General features: G+C 41.0%; 1 protein-coding gene across 2 annotated transcripts; it reads right to left on the reverse strand.

Annotated features, from left to right (window-relative positions):
- Window positions 1-980: 980 nt before the first annotated feature.
- Window positions 981-16,625, reverse strand: STK17B (serine/threonine kinase 17b). Of its 2 annotated transcripts, XR_009274991.1 has the most exons (9): window positions 16,573-16,625; window positions 14,344-14,505; window positions 10,492-10,704; window positions 8,746-8,890; window positions 8,373-8,499; window positions 7,466-7,514; window positions 5,984-6,163; window positions 1,892-4,150; window positions 981-1,201 (listed from the first exon to the last, which is right to left on the reverse strand). XR_009274991.1 is itself a non-coding variant. In XM_058809418.1 (8 exons), the coding sequence occupies exons 2-8, from the start codon at window positions 14,463-14,465 to the stop codon at window positions 3,880-3,882; spliced, it is 1,107 nt and encodes a 368-aa protein (XP_058665401.1). In that variant the 5' UTR covers window positions 14,466-14,502; window positions 16,573-16,625; the 3' UTR covers window positions 1,841-3,879. The 2 variants fall into 2 exon arrangements, 1 of the variants encoding a protein (XP_058665401.1); XM_058809418.1 differs by lacking the exon at window positions 981-1,201 and having other exon boundaries at window positions 1,841-4,150; window positions 14,344-14,502.
- Window positions 16,626-17,169: the final 544 nt, after the last annotated feature.

A 17,169-nucleotide genomic window follows, 5' to 3' on the forward strand; every position in this document is an offset into this window, starting at 1 on the left:
CCCAGGCCACCAGGAGTTAACCCCCTCTTCTGAGTGCAATTCCCTTTCTAAAGCACACTTGTTTTGGGGTTTGTTGTTTTTTATTTCAGCCATCTACTCGAAAATGAAACAAATGTACCATTAATGCCCTAGGAAGTTAATATGTATAACAAAGATTGCATTTCAGTTGTCTTACACACAGCCATTCAGAAAGGGCAGTAGAATTTAGTATAAAAAGTATCACCTCATTAAGTACAGCAAGATATAACTACATAATTACAAATAGGAACAGCAACATTTTTTACATAAACCCCAGACATGTGGAGAACAGTTCCAGGAAGTGAGCTGCTAAGTTCATGATTCACTGGTACTAGTCAGCATGGGTTCAGCAAGGGGAAGTCAGACTGGAGCAACTCTGCAGAGAAATGACTGCCAGGAGCTGAAGGGAGAGCAGCACTGCCTGCCCAGACCTCTGACACTCTCCCAGAAGATCCTGGGTAATCATGATGGGCAGAGCATGCCCTGAGCAAGGCTGCAGGTGACACAAACTGGGAGTGCCTGATACACCTGCAGCTCCTGCTGCCGTCCATAGGCACCTCTGCAGGCTGGAGAAATGGGCTGTGGAGGAAGAGTCCTGCACACTGATCCATCCTGGAGCCATCCAGCTGGAAAAGCCCCTTTGCAGAGAAGGCCCTGGGCTCCTGCACTTGGACAGGAGGCAGCAGTGTGCCCAGAGCAGGCTGATGGCATGGGCTGCACCAGCAGGGTGACAGAGCTCATCCTTCCCTTTCCTCACACAGGAGCAGTGCCCAGTGTGAGACACAGACAGGGATTCAGGGACTGCAGCACCTCTCTTAGAAGGAAAGGATGAGGCAGCAGGGATTGTTTAGCCAGAAGAAAGCTCAGGGAGACTCTTATCAACACATCCCATCATGTGAAGTGGGGGTGCAAAGATGGAGCCAGGCTCTCATCAGGGATGCCCAGTGACAGGACAAGAGGGAGTGGCACACACTGGAACACGTGAGAACATCTGAGCACAAGAACATACAGCTGCTGTGAGGCTGGCTGAGAACTGCAGAGCTGCCCAGGGAGACTCAGTGTCCTTCCTTGGAGACCCAAAGCCATCTGGGCATCGTTCTGCCCAGCAAGGCCTAGGTGGGATGACTGGAGCAGGGAGCATGGACTTGCAGAGGTCCCTCCCAACCTCAATCAGCCTCTGATTCTGTGAATAAAATAAAAAAAATAATAATGGAAGTTTTGAGAAAATGGCAAAGTTTTTTTTTTTTTTCTTAAAGAAAAAGGTCATTAATTGCATAGAAATCTTACTTCAGTCATCTCAAAATGTTACTCAGCATTCATTCACACTTGGAAAGTCCCAGTAATATGAGAAGAAGCAAAACAGACTAACAGTTGCTTACAGTGCATGTATTTACATTCAACTGGAGTTAATTTGCACAATAATATTTTAAAATAACTCAAACACACTTATCTAAACAAAGTCTGATTCAATGTATATTTTAAGCATATATAAAACACAAATAAAGTCTTCAAAACTTAAATTCTTTGGATAAAACCAATTTTCAATTATTTAAAGTTAAGTTAGCTCTAAAGTAGTAAGAAATGTAAACATCAGATACTGTGATAAAAATATTAAGAAATAACAGCTTTATCATAAAGTACTTGGATGGCATATGCTGGCATATGCTATCAGCTTAATTTTGCTGATATGCAGATGCTAAAAAATAGTTGTAATTTCAACTCAGGAATACTTTGACAGAATTTTAAATTATAACAATTTTGTTTAAACATTCTTTTTTACCTTTATTTACACTACTTTTTGGCATTTTTTTCTTTATCTTAAGTGAACTTGAACTTCTACATATGTATTGAATAATTTGTGGTTTTAACTTACCCAGTTCAAACTGGAGTCCATGATGGTGGAAAAAAATCAAAAGGTCAGGTAAGACTCCTCCAACTGGGAAAAGCCAAGGACTTTGAAAAGTAAGAGTGTAAAGTACCTGAGCACAATCCAACAGCTGGCTCCTGCAAAAGTAATTCTGTTACCATATATATATAATCCGTACCAATGAGAAAAGCTCCATGAGAATTAATCCACAGAGGAGACCTGGTGTGGCTCATTCACACCCAGCCATCAGAGCTTTGTCTCTGCTGCACCAACCTGTTACTTTATTTCACATGACATTAAATCTTGGAGAACAACTTCTTCGGACAAACAGAAGCTGAGAAGTTTTACACGCCCTACACCTCAGTCTGCTTTCCACTTGTCAATGTGAGCATCCCCCCACACCCAGACAACAGTCCTGAATCCCCCCATGAGTTTTGGTGACACCTTACACTGAAATGTTTGGGAAAAACCTGCTTTTTCCTTGTGTGAAGGAAGATAAAACACAACCTTTTACCACTCATCAGGTTCACCTCTCAGTCGTATTCCAAAATGCCAATCTGCCCAACTACTGACAAATCCACAGGCACACTTGCAAAAGATTATCAGATTGTGGTATTTTATTACAGAAAACAAATCCAATTTAAAGACAATTAAATTTAACCTTTGAGGAGTGGAAAATCTTGAAATATTTTGAAGTGGCATTTACTTTTAAAACATCTGTAAGAGTTTTAATAAATTTACTGCCGAAAAAGGCTCACAGGCTCTGTTATGATTAAGGGGCTTATTTTATGAGTATTACTTTCAGGTTGTTAAGGCACAACTGGCATTTGTTTTAAGACAAAACTTGACACAGGCACTATTACCTCAGAGCCAGAAACAAGTGAAAGTGGAAGGCACAGAACTTTAAAAAATACCACTAACCAAACCAATTTTAAAGGCTTAAAACAATTTTTAGGTAGTTTGTCTTGAAATACTAACACACTGCAGTCCATTTCTCAGAGCAGGCATGAAGCTGAATAATTATGGGCAACACTAATTGACAGCAAGATACACTTCTACATTAGAGGGACACAGAGAAAAACTGTTAATTGCTGTTTCACTGGCAATAATGGTTATTTTCAGTTTACTCTTTTAACTAGAGGCTTTGTGTTTTGGGGCTTGTTTGTGTGGGTTTTTTGGGGGGGATTGTTTTGGGTTTTTTTTAAGATAAGGGAAATTCAATGCAGTAGATTATACTATTTCAGAGGTTTGATTAAAGCAAACAACCAAGTTCAAATATTCACATCAGCATAGAAACCTCATCTTGCAATGCAATTTATGGTAAGAAGCCAAGGGCCATAAGCACAAGGATTGACAATCTACCTGTTTTCTATGCCAAGTGTTGCAGAGATCCAACACAGCATAACCATACAGAATATGCATGATAATGCCCAAGTAGCCCAGATCCATAAGGCAGAACTACGAGTGATCCTAGAGGTAAAACAACTTTCCAAATGGCCCCAAGAGATGCACCATAGTCCCAAAACATATCAAATTTAGCCTCTATCCAAAGTGATGAGAATGGTAGCCAGCAACTCCAGTAAACCAGCAAGATTCAGCTTCTCTGCTTCCCTTCCCAATTTCTTACTAAAAGAAAAGGTAGTCCTAAAAGCATGCATGTGTTCAACCACTGTTTGGCAAAGGCTATGCTTAAACTCATTTCAGGTTTCAGTTTGTTCACTCTAGTACCATCTTTTGACTAGAACTTGAAAAGTGCAAAAATATTATAATTATATCTTCTTAAAAAAAATAATTCATTTCATTGGCGCAACAATTCCAATTCCTCAGGAGTTAAATCCACTGCCAGCAATGGATAGAAAAGGAGGCACCAGCATAAAAGAATCAAAGTGCATTTCCAGCATGCCAATGCTGCACGAATTGGCAAGCCAGAACCTTTTTGTCACCACTGGAACAGATTATGCTGAATTCATTCCATGGAAAGTCCGTGTTGTACATTAGCACACAAAGTCTGTCACCAGCTCCTGGGGATACTGCAACGAGTCGTCGAAGCGGAAGCGTTTGGAGAGCGTGCTGCTGTCCTCTGGGATGTTCTCCTTGTCCTCCTTGTCACTGCAGCTGCACTTTACACTCCACTCTTCTGAGCACTTGGCTGTGTGTCCTGGCAGCTGAGAGGAGCAGCAGATCTCTTCAGGGCTGCACAGGAGTGGGAGCTCCCCTTGCTGCAACCACGAGTGGGACAGACAGTCTGCTGCAGTGGGCCTGTCCCTTCACAGGGAGAAAGGGAAAGGTGCTTGAGTTAATTCCACTAATACTAAAAAACTAAAATAGCTCTGATGCTAAAAATCCTGAGCAAAATTGACACTGAAGAGTCAATATTGGTGTTTTCACCCCTACCTCAGCTGCTACAAAACACAGTTAAGTATTGGCTACATGCATCTGAATTTAGTTGACAGTTTACCCTAAAGCTGGTAAGCTTTCATCAGAACAAGGAACATAGTCTCTGGGAATGTTTTCAACATGGTGCCTGGGAATACTTTCAACATGGTCCACATAAATGGGCACTTGCTTTTACTTTTAAAGCAATATGCTTTATACAGACCATCAACAGTCAGGCTCATGATTATTCAGTCATTATGCTTTCAAGGATAGCCAAGTCAACAGGATGTCACAAACTCTGACATTTTCTAGCTTTACTCTTGCAATTCATCTGGCATAAACTCTTTCAAAATATAGATCCTACCAAACAAACCAGACTTAGTAAATTGCTCCTGTGGATAACGTAGTACAGTGCTACTGCAAGTTTTAATTGTGTTCTGCATTGTTAACTTCCACAGAACTTGCCAGAAAACTGGCTCCAGGACAGCAAAGCCACTACTTCCCCCTCACTCCACCAGAACACAGGAATATTTTTCAGTCAGAAAAGTGTAACTTAACAGAGTTGACTCTCTAAGAATTTTAAGAGACTTTTCCTCTTAAAATTCAAGGAGGTAGTGTCATCAAGAGTTGGAATGGGAATTAAAAAAAGGCAGTTTATTAAGTATATAATGCACACTCTTGAGATGCCCAGGAGAAAATGAGAATTAATTGTTACAGAATGTCAAATATCCCACAGGTCCACACTAAGAGTTATCAAAGCAGGTTCTTCCTCACTGATTACTTTTTTCTAGATGCTCCACAAACATGAAAGACAAGATTCCCTCATGATACTGGGGTTTTGTGAATCCTTTCAGATCCTGAAAAACCATGTACGTGAGATGTTAAGACAGGAAGGACTCTTGTAACTTTATATGGAGTCCTCATTGCCTCAGAGCAGGCACTTCCCAGAAATCACCTCCCATCCTCTCCTCCTGCCCAAGAGCCTCTCTCAGGCAGGCAGGCAGGCTCACTCCTCCTGCTGGAGGCTTTCTGGAGATGCCAAGGGTTACTGCCTCACCACAGGTGACCATATCTAGCACTGCAATCAACAATACCTGACCAGCTCACTCTCAAAGTTCAGCTTCTTTGCAAGGTCTTGAGTGAAGTCTGAACTCCCCAAGAATGCAGAGTAAGGGGTGTGTCTTACAAACAAACAAGTTTTTGTCTTGGATTCAGATCATTTTTAGAACACTGAACAAGGCAGGACACTGCCAAGTATAAAAATACAGTAAGAGAGGTGTTTAAATAAAAAGATAAAGGTGAGTCAGGAAACAAGAAAGCACTGCAATGAGGCTGCACTGCCTTTCCAAACTACAGTAATTATAGAAAATAACATGACCTTTCTAGAGCATAATAAAATAATAAAATCTGATAATCTGTTATCTGAATGAAAATATAAAGAAACTCAAAAAAAACCTCAAAGAACAAGCCTCCCTAATAATAACATTATCTGTAAAAATAATAAAAGTAATATCTGACAATTTTAGCCAGACATTGAATCCGAAATTCTTCTCACACATTAAAAGCATAAACTTGCACTTTAAAACAGCCAGTCAAAACTACCAATGCATTGTGAAATGTCCAACTGATCTTGTCAGTGACATTAAGCACATAAATTAACATTCACTTTTTCTAGGTGTTCCACAAATTTAGGATTCTTGCCTGGAGGAGTTTGCTACTTACTCTGGATTTTTTATGAGAAGTTTTTGAATGAAGTCTTTTGCAGGCTGTGAAACTGATGAGAATGTTTCTTCTGAATAATCTACGTTAACTTGAGATATATTAAGGTAAGTTTCTTGAACATCAGCGCCCACAAATGGAGATTCTTGTGTCAGCAGCATGTAGGAGATGACACCAATGTTCCTGAGGTAAGAACACAATGTATAAAGCCACTAGAGAACAAAATGTGTAAAGCTACTGGAGAATCTGAACAATACACCCTGCATGTTTACTGTGCTGCAGATCAAACTTCTTGGCATATCCCAAATTTCCTTGTGTGCACACACACAAGGAAAGACAGGAGTATATATCTCAATGAAGGGATTTTTGAAAACTCTTTAATTTCAATAGATCCTTTTCTTCCTGCTGAGATTGTTAGGAAAAGGAAATACCACTTTTACACAGCCCACTCTTGGGACATGTGGCAATTCTGGATGATAGAGCTGCAAAAAAAGACAAGACTTTCTAATCTGCATGCAAACAAAACCCATCTTTCACTGCAATTCTGGATGACAGAGCAGACTCATTCAACCTCTCTGTACATTTGACATCTGAGTTGTGTTACAATCTCTTCTAGCTGAAATGTTTCTCCCAAGAACATCAACATGAGTACCACAGATCATGCCAGCTATGATAAATTTTAAGGTGGTTTCTTGATGCATAATAAAAACATTTTTGTGATCTGACAGATCAGAATTTAGAAGCCATTACAGTGTGGAAACATGCAGCTGCTGGGTTTGTCATGGTGAGCACAGCATCAACAGGGGTTTTCTTATGTCTTCCCACAAAAGCAGGCAAATAATATGTGATTAAAAACCATTCATGAACAGATTTAGTTACTACTATGAGTTGAGGACTTCAAAGGAGCAACTAGCAACCTTAACAGTGAATATTAATAAAGATGCTGAAGATTTTATGTTTTAAAGGAAACATTTCAAAACTCGTCTTTAACATAGCACATAAAATTAAAATGCCACAAGAAGTTGTGGGTCAGTTCAAAGTATTTGTCATTTTTTATGATTCACTCTGCAGATATTTCCCTAAAAATAAGAAGTAGGAAGTTTACATCCTTCTTACACTTTGTATAAAAAATTATTTAACAACCTAAAAGTGGGGAGGGAAGTGTCCTAGAGTAGCTAATACCTGAAGCATGTCACCCAGGAGTAAGTAATACCTAAAGTATGTTATCCAGCCACTGTTGTTATTCCCTCAGAACAAACACCTCTCCTCCACAGGCTCAGGAGCCACCTGCATTTCCCACTAAGTGTGCAACAGATCCAAAAACTCCTGTAAATCCTGAGGGCTTCATCCCTCTCATCCCTTCCCTCACTCTTTCAGCCAGCCCACTAACAGAAGGGGATTCCTGGAAGCCAGATGAAACTGCATCAGGCCCTTAGATTGTTAAGGGATTCCACCAAACCTCAGTAAAATGAAGATCACACCTACCACATGTCTGTAGCTGTGGTAATAGGATCATAGTTCAAGATTTCTGGAGCTAAAGAGATGGGGGAAAAAAAAATGCTTTAATAAATATCTTCTTTAAATGGCCTTGAATCATACACTACATTTCTGGCATTCTTTGCCAGCTATTATTATGAGACTCAACATGTAGTTTCAATAATTAGATTTATTATTTCCAAGCCACAAGGTGGCAAAAAGTTATTTCCATTTGCCTAGACATGGATGTTTACTTGGTTGACACTGAAGTGGCACTACATGGCCTCAAGTTTTCCAAGTTTCAAGATGTGTTCTAATCAGATGCATGCACATACATTTTTCTCTTAAGAGGTTTTGAATTATACAGCTTTTTAATGGGAGTGTATAGAGTCTTCAGCATGTTAAAGCTGCACCACAATGACCAAGCCAATTTTAGGATCAGTGGCTGTTAGCATAGGCTAGGTAACAAGTTATTCACTGCAGAATGAAGTGCTCTTAACACTGAGTGTTGGCAGCCATGAAGGAAACTTGTCCCTCAGAGAGGGCCAAGTGTTAACAGCAATCTTTCCCTTTCCAACAAATATTTTAATCTCATTAAGTCATCATATTGGATAACTTTAAAGATGTTCCATTAATTCAAAGAACATTTCTTTGTGCATGCTTAATGTTGTATTTCAATTCCAATTAGAACAATTTAACAAATACTACAGTATAAAATTGAGAGCTGCACTTATTGATATAATTCAGGATTTTTTGGTGCAAATATTTGTTGACTACTCTTTAAAAAGAGCAGCTCAAACATGTTGCCTTGCCCTGTGATGCTCTTTATCAGCCTGTAAGCTGCTCAGTGTGCTCCATGAACTGTTCCTGTTCTCTGGAAAGCCCACATGAGAGGCTGTGAGCAGCCCTTCCATACCGAGGTACTCTGTGGTTCCCATGATCTGCCGCAGTTCATTGCAATTCTCCAGCTTCCTGGACATCCCAAAATCCACAATTTTTACATCACCAAGAGGATTGATGCTGCTCAGCAAAATATTTTGAGGCTAGAACAGAAAACATTACATTCCTAATTAATAAAATACAATCAGAAAAAAAAAAGCCCAATGTACTAAATGACACTTCAGCTTCTATTATGAAATACTTATTGCTAAACACTATTTAAAAATATTTAATCTCATAATAGCATTTAATCATCTTCTCCTCATCTTTTAAATGTATTTAACAAATTACTTTGATGAACAGAATAAAGTGAAGATAAAGTGCTAAAGCAAAGCCTGCTGCAGCCTCACCTTTAAATCAAGATGAACAATATTGTTTTCATGCAAGCAGCAAAGTCCTTCAAGTATTTGCCTTATAAGCCTTACAATGTCCCTTTCACCAATTCTGTCATCCAGATCTGGGACACACAAGTCAAATATTTCTCCTCCAGCAGCACTGAAACACATTGAAGAACATCTATGTGTTAAGTTTAAATTTTGAAACTTCAGCAAGGAAAAATGTTTTTAATAGCACATATTTATCTAACATATATCTGTAATATCAGAGAGGCTGGGAATATTTTTCTTTTCACACATTTACACTGAAACACTTAATATAAACACTTAGAAAAGGGAGAAAAAAAGTGATGATGCTTTTTCTTTCCTTATAGCCTGAGACAGCAAAGAGCACTTTGACTGGTAACCTCAGAATGCTCTGATCCCCTCAAGCAAGTGGGAAGATGCCTTCCAGAAGCTGAGTTCTATCATCAGTCCCTAATCAAAGAAGCCTTTCTTTTCAAGTCAAATCTAAAATGTCTTCCATGAGACCAGTTCATAAATAATTCAGAGCAGTGTAAAGCAGCATGGAAATATGTGCTGCTGTGGTTTGTGAGTTATTCCTCCACTTGGCTGCAGTGTCAGCTGCCTCCTTTCAGGCTGGGTTTGAGATCATTACTCAGCCTGCTCTGAGTGCCTCAAGTCTCTCTCAAGGATGAAGGGCTTCCTCAAAACTCCAGATCACTGAGCTGAAACTTCACTGCTGAGTTTACCAAACTCTCTAAAATGAGAGTCTAGTAAAGAGATAATGGACAAAATGAATGAACACAGGCACAAACTGTTTAAGGTTATGGGAGGTGCCAGAAATGCCTCCCCCCAGGTGACCTTAAGGCAACATGGACGTGAGGAGAAGGGCAGAGGATGCCATGGATTTCAGCTCTCACAGGGTTTTCAGCACTGGCTCCCGCAGTATTGCTGCACTCAAGTTACATTATGGTCTGGATGGGTGGGCACCCACATGGGTAAAGAGCTGAAAGCTCTGCAGGAAAGGATTTGCAGGGGGGAAAAAAAGCTTTTACAGATAGAATCTAGCAAAATTCCTTCCAATTTTCCAAAGAATATATCATGGTGTACAGAGACCACCATCAACAGCACTTCAAATACTTTGTACAAGAAACTTAAAGCTAAGAAAGAACTAATTTCACAGGCTGTATTTTTGTTCCCTACATTCCCCACAAAAATTTACACATACAACAAATATAATAGATAATGCAAATTCAATTCCCAAATTAAACTTGTTTTCAGAGCTAATAAGAAGCTTTGGGAACATCTGTAAAAAATATGGGAATTTTTTAGGAAACTGTTCCAAAAGTCAATTTTAAAACAACAAAACCACTAAATTTAGGAGCTCAAAACAAACAAAGTAACTGTAAGTCCCAGTCACCAAAAAAATGTCAAGTGCTAACTGCAAGTTCACAGGCATGGATGTGCTCAACCTCTTTGAAATCTGTGTACATGGAATCAGTGATTTTTTTCTTTTTATTTAAATTGCATCAAGGCACTCAGGACCTTCTACAGTATTCCAAGAACATTATTTCCAGTCAGCCTGCCTGAAACATCATTAAAGGAAAAAATATAAAGTATATTACAATGAAAGATTAGCATCATGCATATAGGGTACTGTTGCAATTCTTCTGGGCATTCAGGCAACTCATGCAAAAAATTAATATATTGAAAGATGCTTTCCTGCAAACATGGGACATGTGATGAAAGCACACTTACTATTCCAACACTAGGATGATTTCATTTGCTGTTTCATAGACTTCATGCAGGTTAACTATGCGAGGATTGGACTTCATTAATTCAAGGACAGCAATTTCATGCACAATCTCTGCTTTGCAGTCTTGACCCCTTCTCCTTTTCTTCAAAAATTTAGCTGCATACTCTTGGCCTGTGGATTTGGCTACACATTTTCTCACCACAGCACATCTTCCTCTATGAAACAAAAGGGGAAATATTGAGATGCAGGAAATCAAAAGTGCATAAATTAATATTAGAAATAAGAAAACACAGCAAACAATTGCAAAAAAAAAAAAAAATGTATTGGGAAATGCCATGCTTGGCCTGCTCTTACACTGTTTCCTGAACATTGACTTGCAGGCACTGTAAAAGGACACTAAGCTAGATGAGGCTCTGGTGAGACCCAGGAAAATTCCCTTTATACAGCCTAGCTAAACATTAAATCAGAGTATCAGGTTACAGGGACATTCCCATGGTCAGGTCACAGAATAATTTGGTTGGAAAGGACTTCTGGAGGTCCCTAAAAACCTCCAAACCTCCTGCTTAAAGCAAGGCTGACCAGACTGCCCAGAGCTCTGTTCAGGTTGCAAGATATTAAAAAACCCTCAACCTCATTAAAACACCTACAGGACAATAACAAACAAAGCAATCCCCTATGAAATGCAGAGAATGAACAGGAAAAATAAAGTACATTTAAATGCATGGGTGGGGCAGGAGGTTTTCAGCGGGAAAAAAATTTAATCATAAAGAGAATTTCCTTCCACAAGCCATGCAGTACTGCTACAAAAATCCCAGGTATCTGCAAAATGTTTCAAAACATCTTAATAGAAAAGCACCCATCATTTAGCATTCTCTTCCTCAATTACAGTTAGACCAAGTGTGTTGCTTTATTTCCTAGCCAACTGTTTAGGTATGGAAACAAAAACGTATTTTGGCAAAAAAATGTTTTTAGAAGAAAACCACATACTGTAGTTAAAACCCCAAGCTGATCTTTGAAAAAGTTAGGAGGAAAAAATGGCAGTTTTTAAAGCCAAGTTATAAATTCCTGAAAAAAATAATAATTTATAGCTACTAATATTTCTGGCACTCCCAGAAATGCCTGGTTGCATACAAGCAAAGTATTTTCAAATTGTGAAGAGAAACCTTACATACAAGAAAATCTATTTATTTAAAGAAACCTTATTTACAGACAAACAACTTGAAAGGCTGCAATAAACTGTAAGTAAAGTTCTAAAAACAGTATCAAGCTTTATACAAAATGCACAGCCTACATTTATCTCTTCAAAATGAGCCTGTCCACCTGTGTTTTTTGTTACCACAGCATACTAAGGACAAACATAATGAAACAGCTCAGAATGAGCCATCTGAGCTCTGTTCTTTAAACTAAATTGGCTTCTTTAGTAGAAAATACCACATTGCCTTACAGGCTTTGCCTTTTTTCTGGTGCAAAAATCCCAGCGCTTACAAGGAACATTTCTTTAAAAAAAAGTACTTAAAAAGAATCTAGACTTCAGTATTTAATCAAAACAGGGATGAGCATCTCATGCAAAAAAAAAAAAAATCAATTTTCATTTGCAAATAACTGCACAAATGTGCCTAAATTATTAAATATTTAAAGATTACTTTGAATCATACTGCTGTAACTTAAAAATAAATTCAACAAAACAGGCCTTCTGTCATCATTTATTTGAACATTAATTAGTTGTAGATTTTCTCTACCCTTTTTTAAAAGCACTAGACTTTAAAGGTGGAAGTTATTTAGGCTGATACAGGCACACTCTTCACCTTAACTATTTTTAAGCCTGAAACAGCCAGATTCTTTCCCAGCTGTTAACCCAGCTTATTACTGCAGAGCATTTGAAGTTACTGAGCTCAATTTCATAATATACACAAGTTGGAAGCACTCCCCCCTCCAGCTCACATTCTCTTTTTAGCATCACATCAGCCCTGCCAGCCACCAAAGCGTCTCTAAACTTAACAAAGGGGAACCAGTTCAGTTTCATGAGAACAGCACCATCTTCCCCAGTAGTTTTGGCAAATCTTCCTTCTGGTTCCTGTGGGTTCAACAACTCTGAAGGGTCAGTGATACCTCCAGATTTGAGATGTATGAATTTCCACTTGTTTATTAGCAGAGTGCCAATTAAGGCAAAAATTAAGGCAAAAAAATAAAACTAAAAAGTCTTTTTAGAGCTGTGGAAATTGCTCCAGGAACACGACAACATCAGCTCGGAAGCGCTGCACTGACACAAGCGCAGCAGTTCCCACTCCTTGCATCCCCCTCACAGCCCAGCTCTGCAAGAAAAACTCATTTCAGGATGTTTTCATATCTCAGCTCAGAAACCACAGAAATCTAACTACTTCAAAAGAAGCCAAGCCACGCACACACCAGGGACAGAACTACTTAACCCACTAAACAGAACCTAACCTGCCAGCTTCACTGTGAGTCAGTGTCTTAAATACCAAAGGACCCAACAGATAAGGGTGTGGGAGGAAGAAATGGGGCTTGGGAAGCTTAAGCCGAGAACAAGAGAACTATTTACCACATAATCTCAACAGGAAAAAGAAAACTGCAAGTGAAAATTAAAGCATATTAATCATTTAGAGAGGTTACAAAGAAAAGATGGATTTTACATCACTTAAAAAGCATTTATACACTTAAAAACATGAAAAACACACATGTAGTTAGGCCAGGAGAAATCACAAATATGTTTGCAAAACAGAGTCCTGCTTCAGTTTTCTTTGCATTTTGGCACTTACTTTGTTATGCCTGGTTTTGCGTGCACAGAAAAAATTAAAAACTGTTCTGGAATTCACACAAAATCTACACTTTTGTTTGCTTTAGATATCATCTCACAAGTATGCAGAGTCTGAAAATCCAGTGTTGGAACAATACCTGAGTTTAGAGGGTGCTGCATATAAACTGCTTCTGTAGAGGTTAGAATTCAAAAGCAGGGCTGACAAAAGTTAAGAAAAGAAGAAAGTTATGGGCTGCAACGTGCACTTCTCCAAAAGTGTACCAGATAAAAAGCACATGCTAGAAAAATAGGAAAAAACCCAAGAGAACAATGCAGGCTGAGGAGCTCACACAGCACAGGCAGAAGAGCATCTCTGCTGACAGAGGGAGGTGCAGAGGATCCCTATGGAGCACAGCTGTGAGACTGCCCTGGCACATTTCTGCTCAGGGAAACATGATCACAGCATCAGGCTGGCATGGCTTTACACCCAGTGCACTGAGCATTCTCAAGGTATGACTTAACCCAGGGATTTCAAAACACACACTCACTTGTGTGGCTGAAACAGTGTCACAAACACCGAGGGTTTGGGTGCTTTGTTGTTTTAGTTCCTATTTTACTGCTGCAAACAAGGGCAAGGCAAGCAGGCTGCAAAACTGCTCTGAAACAGCAGCTTGTCTGAAGCTCAGTCTAACTGCTTGGGGCTGGGAGGGGAGAGAAAAGATCTTTGTTTTCTGGGTTTCAGAACACTCACCCAAATGCCTGGAACCCAACTCAAAATCCTTTTTCTTACAGTATCACCCTGTGTCATCTCTTGTTTAGGCCATGCCCCAGGAATCCATGTGGCAGGGAATGGAAGATAATCCCAAATCTACATATCTGTGAAAACCAGATCTCTCTGACATGGAATAGGCTGGCAGCTTATGCCTCACTGTCCCTTTTCCTGGTCCCTAGAGAACCCACCGTGAGGCAAAGAAGGGGACAGGGAAGGAGGAGGGCATATTTCATTCTCCATCTACTACCTACAGGTTTGCCTCATTGTACAGAGAATTTTCTTGCAGCAGAAATCCCTCTGCTCAAATAAAATAAGGAATAATCTTACCTTCCTAGCTCTTTAGATTCAAGCATATAAAAATTGTAGAAGTTCTCTGTCTTGATTGGTGTGTGCAGAGATGTGGCCAACAAGCCAGAAAGGCTTTTATTCTCCAGCTTTCTCCTCGACATGGTCAGGAGCAGCACGTCTCTGTCTTACACCAGCCACCTGCTGAAGCAAAACAATTAAGAGTTTTGGAAATCCCATAGCTACAGCACAGGAAAGTATACAAATATTGTGAGTTTAGGGCTATAAAGCTAGAATAGCCACTTTGTTCAGCAGCAGCCTGAAAACAACACATTTAATCACTGTAAAAACAAAACCTGAAAGGAATACTAAGCAAGACATGCTAATTTAATAATGTAAACACTCCAGATAAGTTGGGGTTTTTTTTTCTCCCTGGAGCATATCCATAAGATACTAGGGATAAGCTTTAGTTCTAATAAAAATGCTAATAGCTACTTAACTATTAATGAGATGTACCCTTTCTTCATCTTTCTGAAACTCTTCTCTGGATTCTGGGTAAGTTCCACATTTCCTTTAAGTTTACACTTTTAACAGATATTTGGTTCCTGGGGGAATTTACCAAAACTCCTTCCTGTTTGTTAACAGCAACACAGCAGGAATAGGTAACAAGAGGACAAAGTGGGGTTCTTTTCCCAGTGCGAATATTCACATTTGTTACTAGGCTCACTCATAGCTCCTCCAAGTTTCCTTTTTAAGGCTGAGTTAATTGTCAGAGAGAAGCATGAATGGACAAGGTCCTCTTTGCAAGTTCAGATCATTTAGAACCAAATGATGGAGTAATCCTGATTAAATTACCTTAATAAACCAGTAGAACAGCACATTATGAAGATACACCACCCACAGCATTTCTACTACAATGAAAAAAAAAAAAAACAACAAAACCAAACCCAATAAAAATACTGGGGTTTGGTGTTCACGTTTATAGGCCTGAAGCATCTCTTCAGGTGAAATGCAAAAGCAAGGCAGAAAAAGGTTACTGAAGGATACCAGAAGTAGTAATTGATGGCTTCTTTAAGTTAAAGAGCAGGTTTACCTTTATTAGTGAAAAAATAAAAATAAGGCAAATTACATTTCAGAGACAGTTAGCAAGCTCACAAAAATACACTTGCAGTTAAAATGAGAGAAATGCACTGTCAGACACTTCTGGGGGAGCACTCAAACTAATTATGATCCAAATGCAAGCCATTACCATCCAGCATTGTTCACATTCCCGTGTGGGATGGAACATGGATATTCATATTAGAACTATTTTGGATTCAAATCATTGTACATAATTTAGCAGGAAAAAGACCCAAATTACACAGTTTAAAAATATCTTCAAAGTATCATTTGATATGCAGGAAATAGCTTCTTCAAGAAATTATGAAAAGGTCACAATACAATCCAATACACAAATCTTTGACTCACTCTGTAACAAGCAAGCATTCCTTCTGCCCCCATTATAAGGCAGTTAACATTAAGAGGATGATTTTCATGTCTGAAATTTTACATGACTCTCCTTAGGGCTGTGCTCACTTTAACTCCTAAACTGAACCTTCTTCCTGCTGTACTTCAGCAGAAAACCATTTGTGTTCGATAACTGGCCTCACTGACTGAGAGATTACCAGTATCAAATTTATTACCATTATCGAGCTTATTACATAAGCTTTCATTGCACATGATCATTCGTACAGAGCAATTATTAAGGAGAACTTCTGCCTCACATTGCCTTGACGTTGTTTCTCTGCTAAGACACCACATCTCCTTTTTTTTAGCTCAGTATCATCAAGAACAGAGAAGAACACATACCCACAGCAGGCAGAAACCCACAAAGAAACACGTCATCTACCCAGGAGAAGGAGATTCAACCAGCTGTGAGGAAAAAAAGGCTTCCCACTAAACTAGGGAAGTTTTCAGGGGAAAAAAGCCAGCTCCTTTAACCTTTTCTAAAGACGTCGAGTCCCTGGTCCGGGCCGGGACGATGTTTGGCAGCGAACGACCACGGAGGGCGGCAGCGGCCGGGCGGGACCCGGCCCTGTCCCCGACTGCCCTCACAGGCACCCCGCGCTGCCGCCGGCGCGACCCGACACAGGGCGAGAGGCAGCGCGGTGCTTCCACAGCGCCCAGCCAGCAGCGCAGCACAGCACAGCACAGCACAGCACAGCACAGGAGCCCCCCGGCCGGGCACACTCGCCCCCTGGCTGGCTACAGTCCCCGCCCGGGCATACTCACCGCTGGCCGCCGCCCGCCGTCCCTCACAGCTGCGCCGCCGCTGTCTCTCCGCCTCTCAGCGTTTGAAAAGCGCAAGCCGCGGGGAGCGGCTGTCCCAGCAGCGCGTGTGCCAGGCCCCGCCCACCCGGCAGAACACCCAATCCGCGCCCAGCCGCGGCGCCCAGAACCCCGGCGATTGGCGGGCAGCGCCCCCTGCCGGCTGCCCGGCCCCCAGCAGCAGGTGCCGCCCGGCCGTGAGGGAGCTGCGGGTGCTGGGGCTCGAGGCGGTGCGGGGCGGCCGCTCGTGTCCGCACCTCGCGGGGTGCGCGGAGCCGCCGCTTCGGGCCACAAGGCACCGATGGCGCGTCCCGCTCCCGCTGCTGTGGCAGCGAAACCCCGCAGCGAAGGCTTCTCGGGGTGTCCGCTGCATCCCCGAGCGCTGGAGCAGCGGGGCAGGTGCGCGGCCAGGTCCCGGTACAGGACGGCGTTCCGCGCATCCCCCGCGGTGGGGAGCCGGGGACATGAGCTGCGCCGCAGCGGTTCCGCTCCGTCCTGGTGGGGGACGTGGCGGGGACAGAGCCGCGGCCGCGGCGACAGAGGCGCCGTGCGGGGACAGAG

Source organism: Ammospiza caudacuta, chromosome 8 (genome assembly GCF_027887145.1).
Source record: "Ammospiza caudacuta isolate bAmmCau1 chromosome 8, bAmmCau1.pri, whole genome shotgun sequence".
Lineage (NCBI taxonomy): Eukaryota > Metazoa > Chordata > Aves > Passeriformes > Passerellidae > Ammospiza > Ammospiza caudacuta.